Genomic DNA, 15,519 nt, shown 5'->3' on the forward strand with positions numbered 1-15,519 from the left:
GTCTCTTTTTTATTTTTGAACAAGAGAGACCAGTTCATGGATAGATAAGAAACCACCTCATGATATATCACATCATTCAATATAAAAAATGAAAATTTTAACCTCGTTGGCATTTTTCATTGCGGTTCTCTTTTCTCTTTGCTTAAGCACAAACCCGTACGTAAAATCTGAAAACCCGCAAATGAAGCCACTAACCAACTTGGATCTAGGATTCAGTTTTTAATTTGCAGAAAAAACCCCATATCTCTTTATTAAATTCTCAAGCTCCTTTTTTCTTTTTGGTCCTTCTGTCAACCCCTTTTCCAACGATGATGTATGTGATCAAAGTTTTTTTTTTTTTTTTGAAGAGCCAAAACGACAATCAAAAAGTAATTTAGAGGAGCACTAGAATTTGCAGATGGAGTCCCAAATCTTAAGCAGCGATAGTATTTTTTAGTTGTCTAGGCCCATGAGTCACTATGAACGATGTCAAACAAAGTTGTTTGATTGTTGCATGTTTGAAATTCTTATGATGACATTGAAGGAAAGTGATCTTTGCCTTATCAGGGTTATATGGGTTTAGAGGTGCCACATTTTTTTGTAAGTAGCGCCATAGTGTTCTACCGTCTAGCTGAGCTCTTACTGTCATCAGAAGTCTTTTGTCGCTTTTCTATGAGACTTTAAGTGACATAATGGCTGCAGTTATTAATGAAAGTTTCTTTAAGCCTATCAAACAAAGAAAAAAAAAAGGTTGCTGGCTGGAAGCATGGAATTCTGTCAAGGCTATTACTTTATGATCAGATCGAAAATCAAGAAGCACGAGTCACGGGAATCTGTGTTTTGGGTTTTAGTTTTTTAATTTGCACATGAGATGTGAGCAGAGGTAAACACAATGAACAATAATATTACTAAAGCTACTATCAACCAAAAAATAGTTTTAGCAATTTTTTTGAGACTTCTAGAATTTTCCATTCTTATTTTTTCTAACTACCGGCAGGATTTGAAGAGGATATAAGTTAAAAAGAAGTCTTAAGAAGTAAATAGAGTTATAGAGAAAAAGAAAACAGATGATTATATGTCTGACAATCCAATGTACTTTAACAAGGTAACTACCTTGAACAGCCTAAGCTTAGAATTGCTTGATGACATGGTGTATTTAGAGCCATAGATTTCAACTCTAGCAAGATGGTGTCTCATCCCTAGTCGACTGGAATCTCCAGTTAAATTTTCAACCGGCAGTTCTTGTTATCTAATCAGTGCCTTTGTGCAAACTTCACAAAGGGATGATAGCAACCGGTAAAGCACATCAATATACTATTCAAGTACTCAAGTTAGCAAGTGACACACATGATAAACCAGTGATTCTGGTGAATTACTGTGGTTCAAGGTGGCAGCGCACCAGTGGAGTCAAGGTGGCAAGTCAATCTTCAGACTCCAGAAGCGCTGATTGGCAAACACAAAAGAACTAATATTATTGGTAGGATCCCAATTCAATTCTATAGATAACCCAAAATTGAAAGAGATATATTAGTTAGCTTTATTCGTGTGAAGATGAATTCACACTCTATTATTCTTCTTGCCATAAAAATAATGTCTTCGCATGAATATTATATGATTATTAATTTTGATCTCATTGTAGCAATACATTAACAAAAACAAATGATAAAATGGATTTTTCCGCAGGGGAGGGTGAAGTGATGTTGATACTTGATGGATTTAATAGTCCAGCCGAAACCAGGACAATATGAACAGTTGCATAACTTAAAGGGTACTTTAACTTACTTGTTCACATCAGGATGATAATTCCTGGCAAGCTTTCGATAGGCTGAACATGGAAAGGGTATAATCAGTAAAAATAAATCAAAAGAAAATATATTTATAATTCTAAGTTACATTATTATAATGGGTGAAGGAACTATTACAAAAGGGATTCTCCCAGATACTTGGTATGTATGGCTCACTTAGCAATAGGAACATAATAGGGATTGAACTCGCAATCAATGACTCTTGGAAACCATCAAATTAGAGCCCAAGGAGAGGTAAAGTAAAGGAAAAAGAGAGATTTAACTGGATCCATTGATCTATAAGCTTTCAATGAGTATGATGACAGTAAAGTATGCAAGGTGAAGGGAAAGACAACTCCTCCCACTGCAGAATGCATAGAATATTTGTCCATAGAGTTACTATGAAAGGATAGTGACTATTCAAGACAAGCTGTCTTCAAGGCCAGGAATGGTAGATAAATATTCAACTCTACCGTATGATGATGTATGGTCAAGACTAGAGCTCAGTTAAATAATGAATGTGAGATTGTTCCACAAAGACTCTAGTGGAGCAGGAAGAAAAATTAGGGGAAGATGGTGATACACAGACCTCAAGGCCAGTCACAAAAAGAAAAGGCCATCATATGTGCCATGCAAAGTGAAAAATAGACACATAAGGTACAAAAATAACAGACAACAATGATCAGGGTACTGTATTCACCGCTTTTTATGTCTGATTTGCTGGCACTTTTAGACACCCCAAGGATGGAATAATAATCCTGCAAGAACATATTTTGAATGAAATAGATATGCATGCAGTTTGGAAACAAAATACCAGAAATCAGGGGAAAAAAGAACCACCAGGAAGAAAGACAACAGAACGTCAGTTGTTACCATAACAATAACTGTACTGAAAAAGGAAAATTGGATGAACACTCACCTGAGTAGCTTTGACAATCAGACGCCTTGCCAAGTGGTGACATGGCCTTTTAGATGACGGTGAATGGAATAAAGTATGGGTCAAATTTTGAGAAAAAATGCTTGAACTTGAAAATGATAATGCTCTTATCTCAGTTAACACAGTGCATAATAGAACAGAACACAATAAAATGATGATCTAAGGGAAAAATCAGCATTGATTTTTTGCAGATAAGAACACATCATCTGGAAGACAAAAGTTGCAGCTACTAAAAAAAGGAATTAAAAATTTTACTGCTAAGGGAAAGACATTTATTAAAAGATGTTTTAGTACATTTAGGAACGTAGTACCAAAAAACCTTAAATATTTTCCTTTTAAAATGATGCTACTACTTTCTATCCAAAAAACTAAAACATGATCAATATACACGAAGCCGATTCTTAAACCTTTATGGAGAGAATCTCACCGTCCTTGAGGTATCCGCAATTTGTTTGTATTAGAGCTTGACATAAATTGACGTCGGAATCCTGACCAAGTCACCGTGGTGTTCGCCATACAAAACTCTGTATCAAGGAATCAAGACTTATCAAATAGTTTATATTTTGCAGTTTTGCCAACACCACACAAAGAATGTCGCCTTCGCATGTGCAGTTGGCATACAGTACACCGGAGATAAGAGAAAACAAACAGTGAAAGGAAAATGATCAGGACAATCTTGCTAGAAAAGCAATCAAGACACCCAAAATCTTAAATCTTTTAGACATGTAGAGAGCATTGTAGATTACAGAAACAAAAAGATGTAAAGAAGATGGGTTATTTCTGATGGACTAACCCGAAACTGCCAAATATAGCCCTTCTTCTCAGTTTTCGGGTTTGGGTTCCGCTGTTGGTATTGAATTATGCACTGCGTGCGGTGCGGCGCGGCTCCTGTCCTGGGGCAGCTGTGGGTGTGGAGGGAAAGGTTTGAAAGCAGAGAAACGTTTGCTTAGTTACATGTAAAACGGCTCCGATACCAGCCTGCGGAAGACAGGAGTGTCTTCTAGAAACTGTCCATACCTCTACATTTTGCGGCAGCATAAATTTACATATTATTATATTATTTATTACTTGTAAATTCTATATTAGGCATGTTTTTATAAATCTATAATACTATTTAAAACTAATTTTACTTTAGTGACACTAACACATTGTGGTAAATAATTAAAATTAGAATTTTTGCATACTCATTAGGTGCGCGAGAAATGAAAAAGCAAAAAAAAAAAAAGAGTTTTTGGCAACTAACAAGGTAGATTTTTATATGTGCATGTAAAATAATTAAAAAATTGTACCCACTTAGTAACTTAATGGATGTGCAAAAATCCAGTATAAAATGAGATCATTTCACCTACGATTTTTTAGCTACAATCTTACATTTATTTAATTACAAAATATGAGTTATAAGTATGACTATATATACATAATATTTTAATGGACTGTCATAAAGGTTTGGAGGATCCTTATGGGGAGGAATTGAAAAGGAGGACCGAGGGAATGGCGGGAAATGAGGAGGCTTTGTTTGGGTTTATGAGAGATTTGGGTGGGCAGTGGTGTAGTAGGAGAAGGAAGAGGAGGATTGTTAATGCTAGTATTTTAGGAGACTCGTTGCCAGTGGGGTGGAAGCTTTTGTTGGGGTTAAAGAGGAGGGAAGGTCGCGCCTCGGTTTATTTCCGTAGATACCTGAGGTGATTACTTGTTCATTTCTTTGTATGTTCTTTTAGTTTCACTGCGATTGTGAACAAAAATTTTAGTAGTTTTCTTTATTGGTTTTTTTATATTAATTAATCATAGACACTTAAATACTGATTTTTGGCATCTTTATGAGTTATGAAACAGCACTTTCCTGACTAATTAGAGATTCATATCATGCATAAACTTCAATTTCTCTCTTAGGCATTATCTTTCCCTTTTTTTTACAGTCCTGGTGGACGGTAATTTGTATCATGTAAAGAACTTTCTGCGTACTTGCAATCCTACTTTGGTGGACTCCATGATGCACATCTGACGTTGGATAAAGATGGTGACATTGCTCAGCAGGTCCATCAAATGGTTTCTGAAAATGTAAGTGAGGTTTGTCTTAACTTTGGTTGAACCCATGACAGAAACTGGAATACTTAACATTGTTCGATATGGTCATGCAATAGCAGGGAGGTATCGTCCAGAAAGAGGATGATCGAAGGCGGTCTGATGAACATGAGAAGGAAGTCAACTTGCTGGGTATTGATAACCTGGCGGAAGTTCAAATACATGATCTTTTTGAATGCCATAAATGCAATATGACATTTGATGAGAAGGATGCATATTTACAGCACCTTCTGTCATTTCATCAGAGGACTACAAGGAGGTATAGACTTGGTTCTTCTGTTGGGGATGGTGTGATACTTAGAGATGGAAAATTTGAATGTCAATTCTGTCATAAGGTATTTCATGAACATCGTCAGTACAACGGTCATGTTGGGATACATGTCAGGAATTATGTGAGAGGAATTGAAGATTCACCTGGTTTACTGACTCTTCCAAGGAGAACTGAGGTTGCAACTAGGCAAGAGTCGGCCCCAAGGATCTCTAAGATGGATGCTTTAATTGAAATTGAGCAGAATTCTATTCTTGAAACTACTACTACTGTGCCTAGATACGAACTCAATGATGGATTAAGTCCTGATAAATTGAATGCAGCTTCTAATCCAGAAATTCCTGCTTCTACTTCCGATCATGAAATGAATTCTGATTCTCCTTTAAGTGAATCTGGAACAGAGGATGACATGACTTATAGATCTGTGAATAAAGATTTATGTCAACAAAACAGTGAGCCTATGATCCTTAATGAAAAGACAGGGAAGACTGATGAAGCTAGCAATGCTGTGAATATGGATTCTCTTGTGGATGCTACAATTTCTGCATCTATGGATGAGCAAAATGGTAGTATATCTGAAACTTTTGTCCGGAAAGATAGTTTAACCTTTCATGCTGATGAACTCAACAAGTCTTGCAGTAAGCAGCAAAGAAGTTCTGAAAGCAACTTACTTCTTCTCTCCACCGGCCAGGGTCTCTGTGATGTTAAGAATAATGTCAATTTAGTTGGTGCTGGTGCAAGAGAGCATCATAAACCTGAAGAGGTGGATAACAATGAGAATGCTGAGTTAGATATTGGTTTTGGAAACGGTTGTGGGCCAGCTGAAGATGTTGCACCAGAGACTATACATCAAACATCTGAAGAAAGTGTACTTCAGGCCGAAGGGTCTGACTCATCAATGTCCCTATTGCAACCTCTAAATGGTACATTGGCATCAAATGCAATCTCAGATAAGGTATAAAGCCACTGTTCTGTTTTTTGGTTGCTTTATTAGTTACAATGTGGTTTAAACACTTTGTAGAATGTTGTGATACTCACTTAAATCCTTATACATCTCCATTTCTAGATAGTTATCATTTACATTTTTCTTTTGCTGTCCAATTTGACTCAGTCTGGTTGCATAGTTGCCATTGATAAGCTTTCCTCATTAATTCATTACATTGGTTGATCTGGTTCATCAAAAGTTTTAGTTGGTTCCTTATTGCTTTTCTTATGATTAGTTTCTAAATGTTGTTTATAATTTTTTTTAACTAAAAAAAAATTTATCTCTAGATTGGAAAGAAGATTGTAACTTTTTAGTTTATTTTATATTTTGCCGTAGACACTAAATATGGTTGTGCAATGTGACATAGTTATTGTTTTATTGTTATGACATTGTTTTGCTGTTATGATACAAATTTAAACCATGCATTGATGTTTTTATTTATATGCTAAATCTTTTGCCCATAATAGTATCACACTATTGCAGTTTTAAATGTCATAGCTTTCTTACAGATGTTAGATCTTCTAGGTAAAATGGTTGGCTGAACTTATTTCACCAAAGAAATTAGTTTAATGAACTCCATGTGTATTTGCAGGGAGAAGATGGTTTATGCAGCATTGATCGGAAGCATGACAATGTAACAGGATTTGATGAGCTGAGGTTGGATGAAATAGAGCAGATAAATTTAAGCTTTGGTGGTGTACAAGAATCTCCCTCGTTGCCAGAGGTTCCGGTAGATTTGGCTAATAATCCAGATATAGGAGGTGCTTATGGTTCCTCAGTTCAGTTTGAATCAGAAGCCTTGTTAAATATGGCTGGCAAGCATCAGCTTACAACTGTTTGTGTGTGGTGTGGAACAGAGTTCGACCAGGAGGCTATTGATTCTGAAATACAATCAGATTCGGTTGGTTACATGTGTCCGACCTGCAAGGGCAAATTTCTAGGCAACTCAATGCATTAAACAGTGGTTCAGCCATGCCCTTTGTTTTGTATAGAAGGAAAAATAAAAAAGAAAAGAAGAAGAAAAAAACAGTGGTTCGGCTATGAATTATCACCTCTCAGTCAAGCCTTTCATATTTGAGTTTTAGAACAGGAATTACTTGATGTGGGTAACTTCTATTAACTTTTTAATTGCCTATTGCTGAGCCCTTTGTTATGTTTTTCCTAGCTATTGACTTTGTATGGCTTCTGGCTGCTTTGATATATGTATATATCTTCTTAGATATTGGTATGTCTTAATTTGTTATTGTCTCTTATGCAAGATTTGTGCAAGTGGTTAGGTTATGTGAATTAGAGTAAAAAGTTAACTCAAAAATAGAGATAAGGGCATAATAATTACAGTATCTTGTGAAGTAAAATGATAGATAAAGTACAGGAGTAGAATTTGGGGCAGAATAACGAATATGATAAAGTCTTTTTATTCAGTGATCTGTTCAAATAGCTGATATATGATAGGTTACATGAAATCTTCGTAGACATTAGGGGTTCAAGAAAAGTAGCAGTCTGGGGTTTGTTTTTGATTGAAGAAAAAATTTCAGGGCCCGTTTCTCAACTAGGAGTGAAGCAGCCTAGTCGAGGGTCTATTTGGTTTCTGGCGCGGTGGCAGCAGATATAAATGCCTGCAGAAATCTCAGGAAACCAACTATTTTATAAAGAGAACAAATGGACAATTAAGTAGCTATCTTAGCATCTGACAATGCGCCACAATCACCTAAGCAAGTCGTAGATTCATTAAGGCTTTAATGGTATAGTCTTTGTACCATGACTATTTTTCAATTCATAGATTTTGCTGCATACATCACATATGATCTGGTAATTTGATGTGATCAAGTGGCAGCAAAGGTGGTAATTGATGTGTCAAATGCATCTGTTATAATTGAGGATTTTTTGGATATAAATAAAAAATTAAGAGTTGGTTTGGATATGATAAAAGATTAGGAACTTAATCAGAAAAATGACCAAGGTCAGGGGCTTTGTTTGCCATTCATTAATTAAATACTAAAGGATAGCATAATTTTGTTGACACTTGAAATATTCCTTGTACAACTTGGCAGAGCATTGTCGACATACAACTTGGCAGAGCATTATCGACTATCTTAAGAGTAGGCCACTAGAATCCTCGTTAAAACTGAGGGCTCAGCCTAATTATTAGTACTAACAACTGCCAATCATACTCAGCTATGGTGGATATGCTCTTGATCTGTTGTGAAGTTGCATGCATATTACTACTGTATCTGTATTGTATTTGTTTGACATGCTCTTGCTATAACTCAAGAAGTTGGTTTGTCGACTTGCATTTCAGTGAAACCCGAAACACGAAAGAATTTTGGTCTCATGTTCTGGACAATAACCTGGCTTCAACTTTCATCTGTAACATATTTAACCTTTCTAACTAATCTAGACTAGGTTGTCATATATATGTAGTATATTCACGTTCCACCGCTATATAACTGCCCGAACTTCTGTTGCTGTTTCAAAAGAGATAATATATCAATATCCTAACCATTTGATCTGTAAAGTTTCCTGTTTCCTTTCATTTTGTTTTCTGTTATACCAATATTATACCTATATTATGACAATATGATTATTAGTACTACTCTTTGGTGTCGGCAAATGGAAGATGATGTCAATTGCTTACATGAATCAGTGGCACAGTGATATTCGACTTGCCCATCAATTTGTGAACCAGAATTAAACCAAAGGTACCCTCGGATATCTTTGAATATAGAAAAGCTCATTTTGAGTTTGGATAAGATTTTTGAAAACCAAGAGCACTAAAAACATTGTTATTGGTCAAAAAAAAAAAAAGAAATGAAAAGAAGAAAGCTATGAAATGAAATGAATTGTAAGCATTTGACCGCATCGAATTCATGATGGAAACTCCTCTAGTGGGAAAAGCATACTATCGCACGAGATAAAGGCGTTCTCATACTGAGAGAACCTTAAATTAACGAAACCCCTTTTTTGATTTTTGGGTAAAAAGAAGCACCACTTTACTACAAGAAAAGCAATGCGAAAAGAATTTGAAACAGTGACTATTTCAAATTCCTAATGGGGAATCTCATGAATGGATGGATGTCCATTAACAAGACTTAAAATGCATTGTACTTAGCTCAGGGAAGTTCAAACTTATGAATGCTGATGTGTCATTATAAAGAAAAAATCATAGCATGACCCTCCATACGACCTAGGGGTCTGCTTCGTGTTATAGATATTAGTAAGACAAAATAAAGAGAGAGAACAAATGGAAAAAAAATACAATTATATAAATCATTAAAATATTATCTTATAGGTAAGGGTTTAGGATTAATTTAACCAATGGGTACGTGATCACTAAATTATAAATTAAAATTAGATAAACATATGTAATAAGTAGAATCAGAGAAAGCAGGAGTAAAGCAGAAGCCTTAATCTCATCTCTGTAAAAATAAAATTATATATAAATTGAAATATGGGATATTTTGCAACCACCCCCATGTGTGTATTTTTCAGTAAGGTACCCTGTCACTGTATGCTTCATCTCTAAGACGAAGCAAGAATCAGACAAAGCAGGAGTAAAGCAGAAGCGTTAATCTCATCTCTGTCGTAGCCGCAGAGTTTGAAAGGAAAACGCATCTGATTCTTGCTCTTTATTCTTCAGTAGAATAAAGAAATGAATCAGTGGCCGAAAGGTTAAATAAATAAATCAATCACTAAAGTTTCTATTGGATGATCACAAAAGCTATGGCTTCACCTTGGTTTAGATTTTGAATTCCTTAAGGTTGTATATATGCTTCAGGAGCCTGCTCTAATTAATTTGTATAATCTCTTGATTGAATTAACGAATTTTCTTTTTACTGTTTTACGAATGTTATTCATTCAATCCACCTTGGTCTGTCTTAATTCGTCCAAATGTTTGGACATCATTTGTTAATCGAACGTTAAAAGTTGAGCAACTTGGGCTTAATTCAGGAGGATTGGAATAAATCACCTAAAGTTATCCTTGTCTTTCAAAAACAAAAAAGGAAAAAGAAAGAGAGAAAGTCTCTAAATATCAAACTTAAGTCAATCCCTTAGAAAATGTCATGAGTGTATGATGAGTAGAATGATTAGCTAAAAGTCTTGATATCATTTAAGCCAATCTTATTAATTATATCATGGGTATATAAAGTAGAATGACTAGCTTTTTAATTAGTTTGGAGGCCAACCCATAATTCTAAAGGAAAAAATATTGTAGAAAACTAACAGACTAAATAATTAAGCAGGGAAAGTGATCAATATTTGAACATGAAATCTCCGGCTGTTATCTCAACTATATTTGATACCTAAGGAATTTAATTTGGTAATTTCATTTACCATCAAGCTTCTAATAAATTTACTCCCAGCGGACATAATTTTCTCTTTTAGTGTCGCATGATCCTATGCCTTATAATAAAGATAAATTGGACTCACACATCTGAACAGTGAGAATTAATGTATTAAACTAAGACAAACAAAAATAGCAAAGGGTCGGGGTCAAACCATCTTAATGGCTTGGGCATCAGCACATAAAATAGTTTGAACTCAACCAATAGAATGAAGAATCATAAGAGATTATGATTAGATTACATATCTAAATTTTGAATTCTAAAGTTGTAAATATAATATTTTTATATATATCCGCGCATAATAATAAGATAAAGTTAGAAGCAAGGAATGACGTAGTAGTGGCCCTTGGCCTTGTCTGGACCTTTTCTCTCTGTTTTGTTATGTTCCATTTAGACTTCAAATAATAAGTTTCCTCCCAATCAGGCAGCGAACTTTTGCTCAGGCAGCGCACTTTTGCTCAGCCTCCAGGCTCGTAAATGCTGCAGAGGCGAGATGGAAATTAAAATCGTATGTCAGCGTTGCAGGCAAAAGTTTGCAGCGACAACCAATGCTGAGACAGTTGTTTGCCCACATTGCCGTAAGGTCAATCCAAATCGAACGTTACAGAAACGATCATCTACCGGAGAACATGGCAGGGTAAGTGCCCTGTTGGTAGGTAACTGTATAAGGGAAACGCTGAAGAAAATACTGCGGGGCAGCACCCCAAAACCTGCTGCTGCTTTAGGGTCATCGTCCTCAACCATTTCCTCTAAGCTTTGTGCTTTGGACTACACTGGCCCACGGGCAAATAAACGTGCACTTCTTTGCGGTGTGAGTTATAAGAAGTGGAAGTATAAGCTCAAGGGGACCATAAACGATGTGTCAAATATGAAAGATTTGTTGACTCAATACTATGAATACCGGGAGGAAAACATTCTAGTGCTCACAGGTATTTATCATCAGCCTTACTGGTGTTGTGTTTTAGTAGATGTAGGATAAGTATGAAACAGAGCAAGTGAAGATAGTTTTTGTTATAACAGTAGGCTACATATGTCTGATATGCTTTGTTATAACAGTAGGCTACATATGTCTGATATGCATTGACCTAGATTATATGCATAGCAAAACTTAACAAGTAAGCCTTGAACAGTAGCTAAGCATAAGAATACATACTAATCATCACATAAGTCATTCCCTAGATGCATACCTACCATAATTTGACTGAAGGCTAGCTGTTTGAATGCAAAATGGTCACTTATGATCTTAAGGTTAATAGCATGAACTGATGTAGTTTTCAATGCAAGTCCTATTTCAACATCAGGCTTTAGCTAGCTTGTGTACTTTAAGTTGCATTAATGGTCAAAGATAAAGCTTCCTTTTAACAAATTTTGTTGTACAGCTGAATGACTTTTCCCTTCTAACATTTAGAAAATGGATTGGTATTTGAGCTCACCCAATGAAAAAGCATTCATTTTATAGAAGATGAAAAAAACCTTTATAATTCCTTATTGTATCTAAGATTGAAGTATATGTAATTATCCAACGGTTGATGTAATTCTATATGTCCACACCATTAGCTGCGAAGACTCATATTAGAGTAAATTTGGGATAGGGAATATAGAATATCTTAGAAAATATGACAAATATATCTTAAATTATATCTTTTACGAAATATATGGATATCAAATAATTTAGTACTATGCAAACATTTGATTCACTAATAGGTACTTATATTCTCATGTTTTAAAAACTAAATTCGTATTTCTTTATTATGTAAATTTCAAACTCCACCTATTAGGACGTCAGTAATTTATTTTTTTGCTCAAGTTTGACAAAAAATGTTTAATGTTTTGAACATTTATTATAATAAGATCAATATATATATACACACACATTTGTATGCATCTATGTATGTTACAAGGCATTAATTAAATTTTTGGGGCTTGTAATGGATTAATACTCTTTGAGGTCTTTAACCCAATTCACACCAGTACTTTCTCAAATTTTTTGTAACTTCAAAGTGAAATGATTAAAAATATATTAGAATTCGAATCATATTTACTTTATAATGGTAAAAAAGAATGAAGCTGCATGAGTGTCATTGTCTCATGCCATGTATATATATTTAACTGTTAGTATATATTGATGTACGTTTGATATAATTTATAGAAATGAAATAGGGTGAGAATGAAATATGATTTTGTTTGACCCATAGAATAAAATAGTGATAGAAATTTGAATAGCTATTTTGTTAGTTTGGTTTCTAGCATGTAATACACACAAAAACACACACACACACATATATATATATATATATATATATATATATAAACTAGCAATAATATTAAAATCTTGTTGAACTATGATGTTGGTTTGAGGGCATGGACCAACTCGGAGTTGCTTATTTTCATTCGAAATACATCCAGGGAATGAAACTTAAGTATTCAACTTATTCAAAGGGTGAAAAGATTGTCATTCTAGTGAACAAAGAGCTTGTCCTGTCACTTATTGAAATGTTATAAGCAATTTCTCATACTATCAACGAAAGCCGAATTGATCCCGTTAACTTTTTAAAAGCAATCGATAAGTCATTACTTAATTTGAATAATTAACAGTGCTCTATATCTATTCACCAAACTGCAGAGGAACAGACAGACCCCCGACTTATACCAACAAAGGCAAACATCGAGCATTGCTTGAAATGGCTGGTGGATGACTGCCGGTCAGGAGATTCGCTGGTGTTCTACTACTCGGGACATGGCTTACGCCAACCCGATTTCGATAATGATGAGCGTGATGGGTTCGACGAAACCATCTGCCCGGTGGATTTTCTGAGAGAAGGCATGATCCTCGATAATGACATCTATGCCATCATTGTTAAGCCGTTGACAGAGGGTGTCACGCTTCATGCCATTGTTGATGCTTGCCATAGTGGAACTATTCTTGATCTAGAGCACGTCTATAATAAAGAAAAGTGAGTTTCCACATACTTATAAATGTCCTAAAACTGATTGCTGCCATGCTAGTAATTGTACATAATCAGATTGGAGATTCTTTGCTCCGGGGGGTTAATGGCAGGGAAAAGTGGGAAGATAACAGTCCTCCATCAGGTGTGAGAAAACAGACAAGTGGTGGAAAAGCATATTGTATCAGCGCTTGCGAAGATGACCAGGTTGCCGCTGACACATCTGTGAGAGATTCCTAATTCCTTTTATTATGATTCTTTCTTTCTATTTGATTTTAGACTACAATTTCTAAAAATAGTTTGTTTTTTTTTTAAAGCAAACAATTCCTGGTAATAGTTCATCAACTATTTGTGCAGGCTTTTAGTTCCAAGTCAATGAATGGTGCAATGACATTCATTTTAGTACGAGTTGTCAGAGAAAAATCAAGGATAACATACGGTGAATTACTTAACGAGATGCATGAGCGAATTAAGGAAGCTAACAAACAAGGATGCCTGGGTGATTCAAGAATATTGAGTAGAATATTTGGCCCCAATCTCACACAGGTAATCTCTCCCTTTAAATAATTTACCTCAAGCACTCTAGACAATAAATACAAAGGTTTACATTTGAGAATTTAACTCAATGATAAGTGCAAATATCGATTTGTATGTTATAAAAATTGATATTTCTTAAATCCCCAGATAAAAGAAAAACATTCATATGCGTGTATTCAAATATTGCTAAAAAAATTAATGAAATTATTATATATAGGATTATTAATTTATTATACTACATATATATATATATATATTTATGTATGCATAATTATAGTTATTTCATTCCTATACAAGAGAGAACATTATGATTATTTGAATCTAAATAATATCCTTATCCTCCTACCACACTTTACTTTTACCTGAAGTATTGCTATATCATAGTTAATTAAAAAATTTATCCTAACCTTAAGTATTGCTATATTATAGAGCAAAATTATACACATAAAAAGTTACAAAAAGTTGTACTCTTTTTTCTTATTCATGTAAAAGTTTCTTAACATATATTACTGTGGCACTGGTTTTTTTCTGAATGTATACAGAAGCCTCTACTTTCAGCTTCTGAAGAGTTTGACATTTACCAGAGGCCATTTAAACTATAACTGTACGTAGTGGATCCTATTAAAGCAACGGGAAGTGTAACGGATTTTTCCTGGAGCGGTTTGAGAGCAGAAGCTTTCTATTCATTGCTGATCTTCAAGAAGTACTCTGATCATCAACTCATGGTTGAAGGAAACCTTTGCTCAAAGTACACTCCTATCGGTTCCCTTGGCACGAAAACTGAAATAAAATATCTGATGACGAGTGTTTTTATTGTTCAAAGAATAGTTACCAGGAAATAAACAGTTTAGAAGATACCTATTCATCATCAATAAAAGAGATGAAATACGAGAGGAAAATGAAAAGAAATACTGAAGAGGACCGCTGCTATACCAAATGGTTTTCATTTGTCTTTGTTTGGCTGGTGCCAAGATCTTGCCTTGTACAGTTTAGATGTAAGAAAAAATTCAAAAGGGCTAATTATGTTTTGTGTCTAACGCTTGACAATTTGTAACATTTGAGTAAAATTGTCTATGATACCTGTAAAAATGTCCGTGTGAAGTGTAGGATTTGTGATAAAAGAAGTTCATTTTGTCAACCAACCTGCTCTTACTCTGTATCTCTCCAATATGACAACAATCACGATTTTCTCATCATAATTGTCCTTGAAAAAGAAAAAAGAAAACCCCGTAAAATCTTCCATAAATTCTATTCTGGTAATTTGGAGTAGGATTTCTCTACTCCAAATCCCATTTCTCTATTAATCATGCAGACTTATGACTCTGGACATGTTACTCAATCATTCAAAAAACTACTCCCAGGAGGGGGAAGGAGTGGGGGAGGGCTAGGTGGAAGTAGTTGGGATAATCTCATGATGCCCTTTGATGGAGTTGGGTTGGCTGCCTTGAGGAAGGCAGGGATGTGAGGATTTGATTAAAGAGGGGGACGGGTTGGTTTGTAGGTGTGAGTTGATGGAATTAGAGTGATGATCTGAAAGATCTGATGTTGGTGCTCACTTAGCTTTTGTATTTTCGATGTTTCCATAGTGGGTGATGGATGCCATGGAAGTCTCTGGTCAATCAGGCGAGAGACTTGAAATGGCATCCTCATATGGGGAAG

The 15,519-nt window shown here is 35.1% G+C and overlaps 3 protein-coding genes across 3 annotated transcripts; 2 read left to right on the forward strand and 1 right to left on the reverse strand.

The window, feature by feature from the left end:
• Positions 1 to 1,757: 1,757 nt before the first annotated feature.
• Positions 1,758 to 3,548, reverse strand: LOC148763972 (chaperone protein dnaJ A6, chloroplastic-like). The gene is made up of 5 exons (XM_088803865.1): positions 3,494 to 3,548; positions 3,128 to 3,224; positions 2,683 to 2,824; positions 2,464 to 2,521; positions 1,758 to 1,804 (listed from the first exon to the last, which is right to left on the reverse strand). Exons 2-5 carry the CDS (start codon positions 3,214 to 3,216, stop codon positions 1,758 to 1,760), a joined length of 336 nt encoding a protein of 111 aa, XP_088659991.1. The 5' UTR covers positions 3,217 to 3,224; positions 3,494 to 3,548.
• A 643-nt stretch (positions 3,549 to 4,191) lies between these two features.
• Positions 4,192 to 7,271, forward strand: LOC18608277 (uncharacterized). Its single transcript, XM_088803517.1, has 4 exons — positions 4,192 to 4,369; positions 4,649 to 4,758; positions 4,845 to 6,005; positions 6,628 to 7,271. The coding sequence occupies exons 1-4, from the start codon at positions 4,192 to 4,194 to the stop codon at positions 6,991 to 6,993; spliced, it is 1,815 nt and encodes a 604-aa protein (XP_088659643.1). The 3' UTR covers positions 6,994 to 7,271.
• Positions 7,272 to 10,714: 3,443 nt separating this feature from the next.
• Positions 10,715 to 14,749, forward strand: LOC18608279 (metacaspase-1-like). The gene is made up of 5 exons (XM_007042878.3): positions 10,715 to 11,307; positions 13,002 to 13,332; positions 13,437 to 13,548; positions 13,681 to 13,869; positions 14,403 to 14,749. The coding sequence occupies exons 1-5, from the start codon at positions 10,872 to 10,874 to the stop codon at positions 14,460 to 14,462; spliced, it is 1,128 nt and encodes a 375-aa protein (XP_007042940.1). The 5' UTR covers positions 10,715 to 10,871; the 3' UTR covers positions 14,463 to 14,749.
• The last annotated feature ends 770 nt before the right edge of the window (positions 14,750 to 15,519 follow it).

This window comes from Theobroma cacao, chromosome 2 (genome assembly GCF_053813885.1).
Source record: "Theobroma cacao isolate CCN51 chromosome 2, ASM5381388v1, whole genome shotgun sequence".
Lineage (NCBI taxonomy): Eukaryota > Viridiplantae > Streptophyta > Magnoliopsida > Malvales > Malvaceae > Theobroma > Theobroma cacao.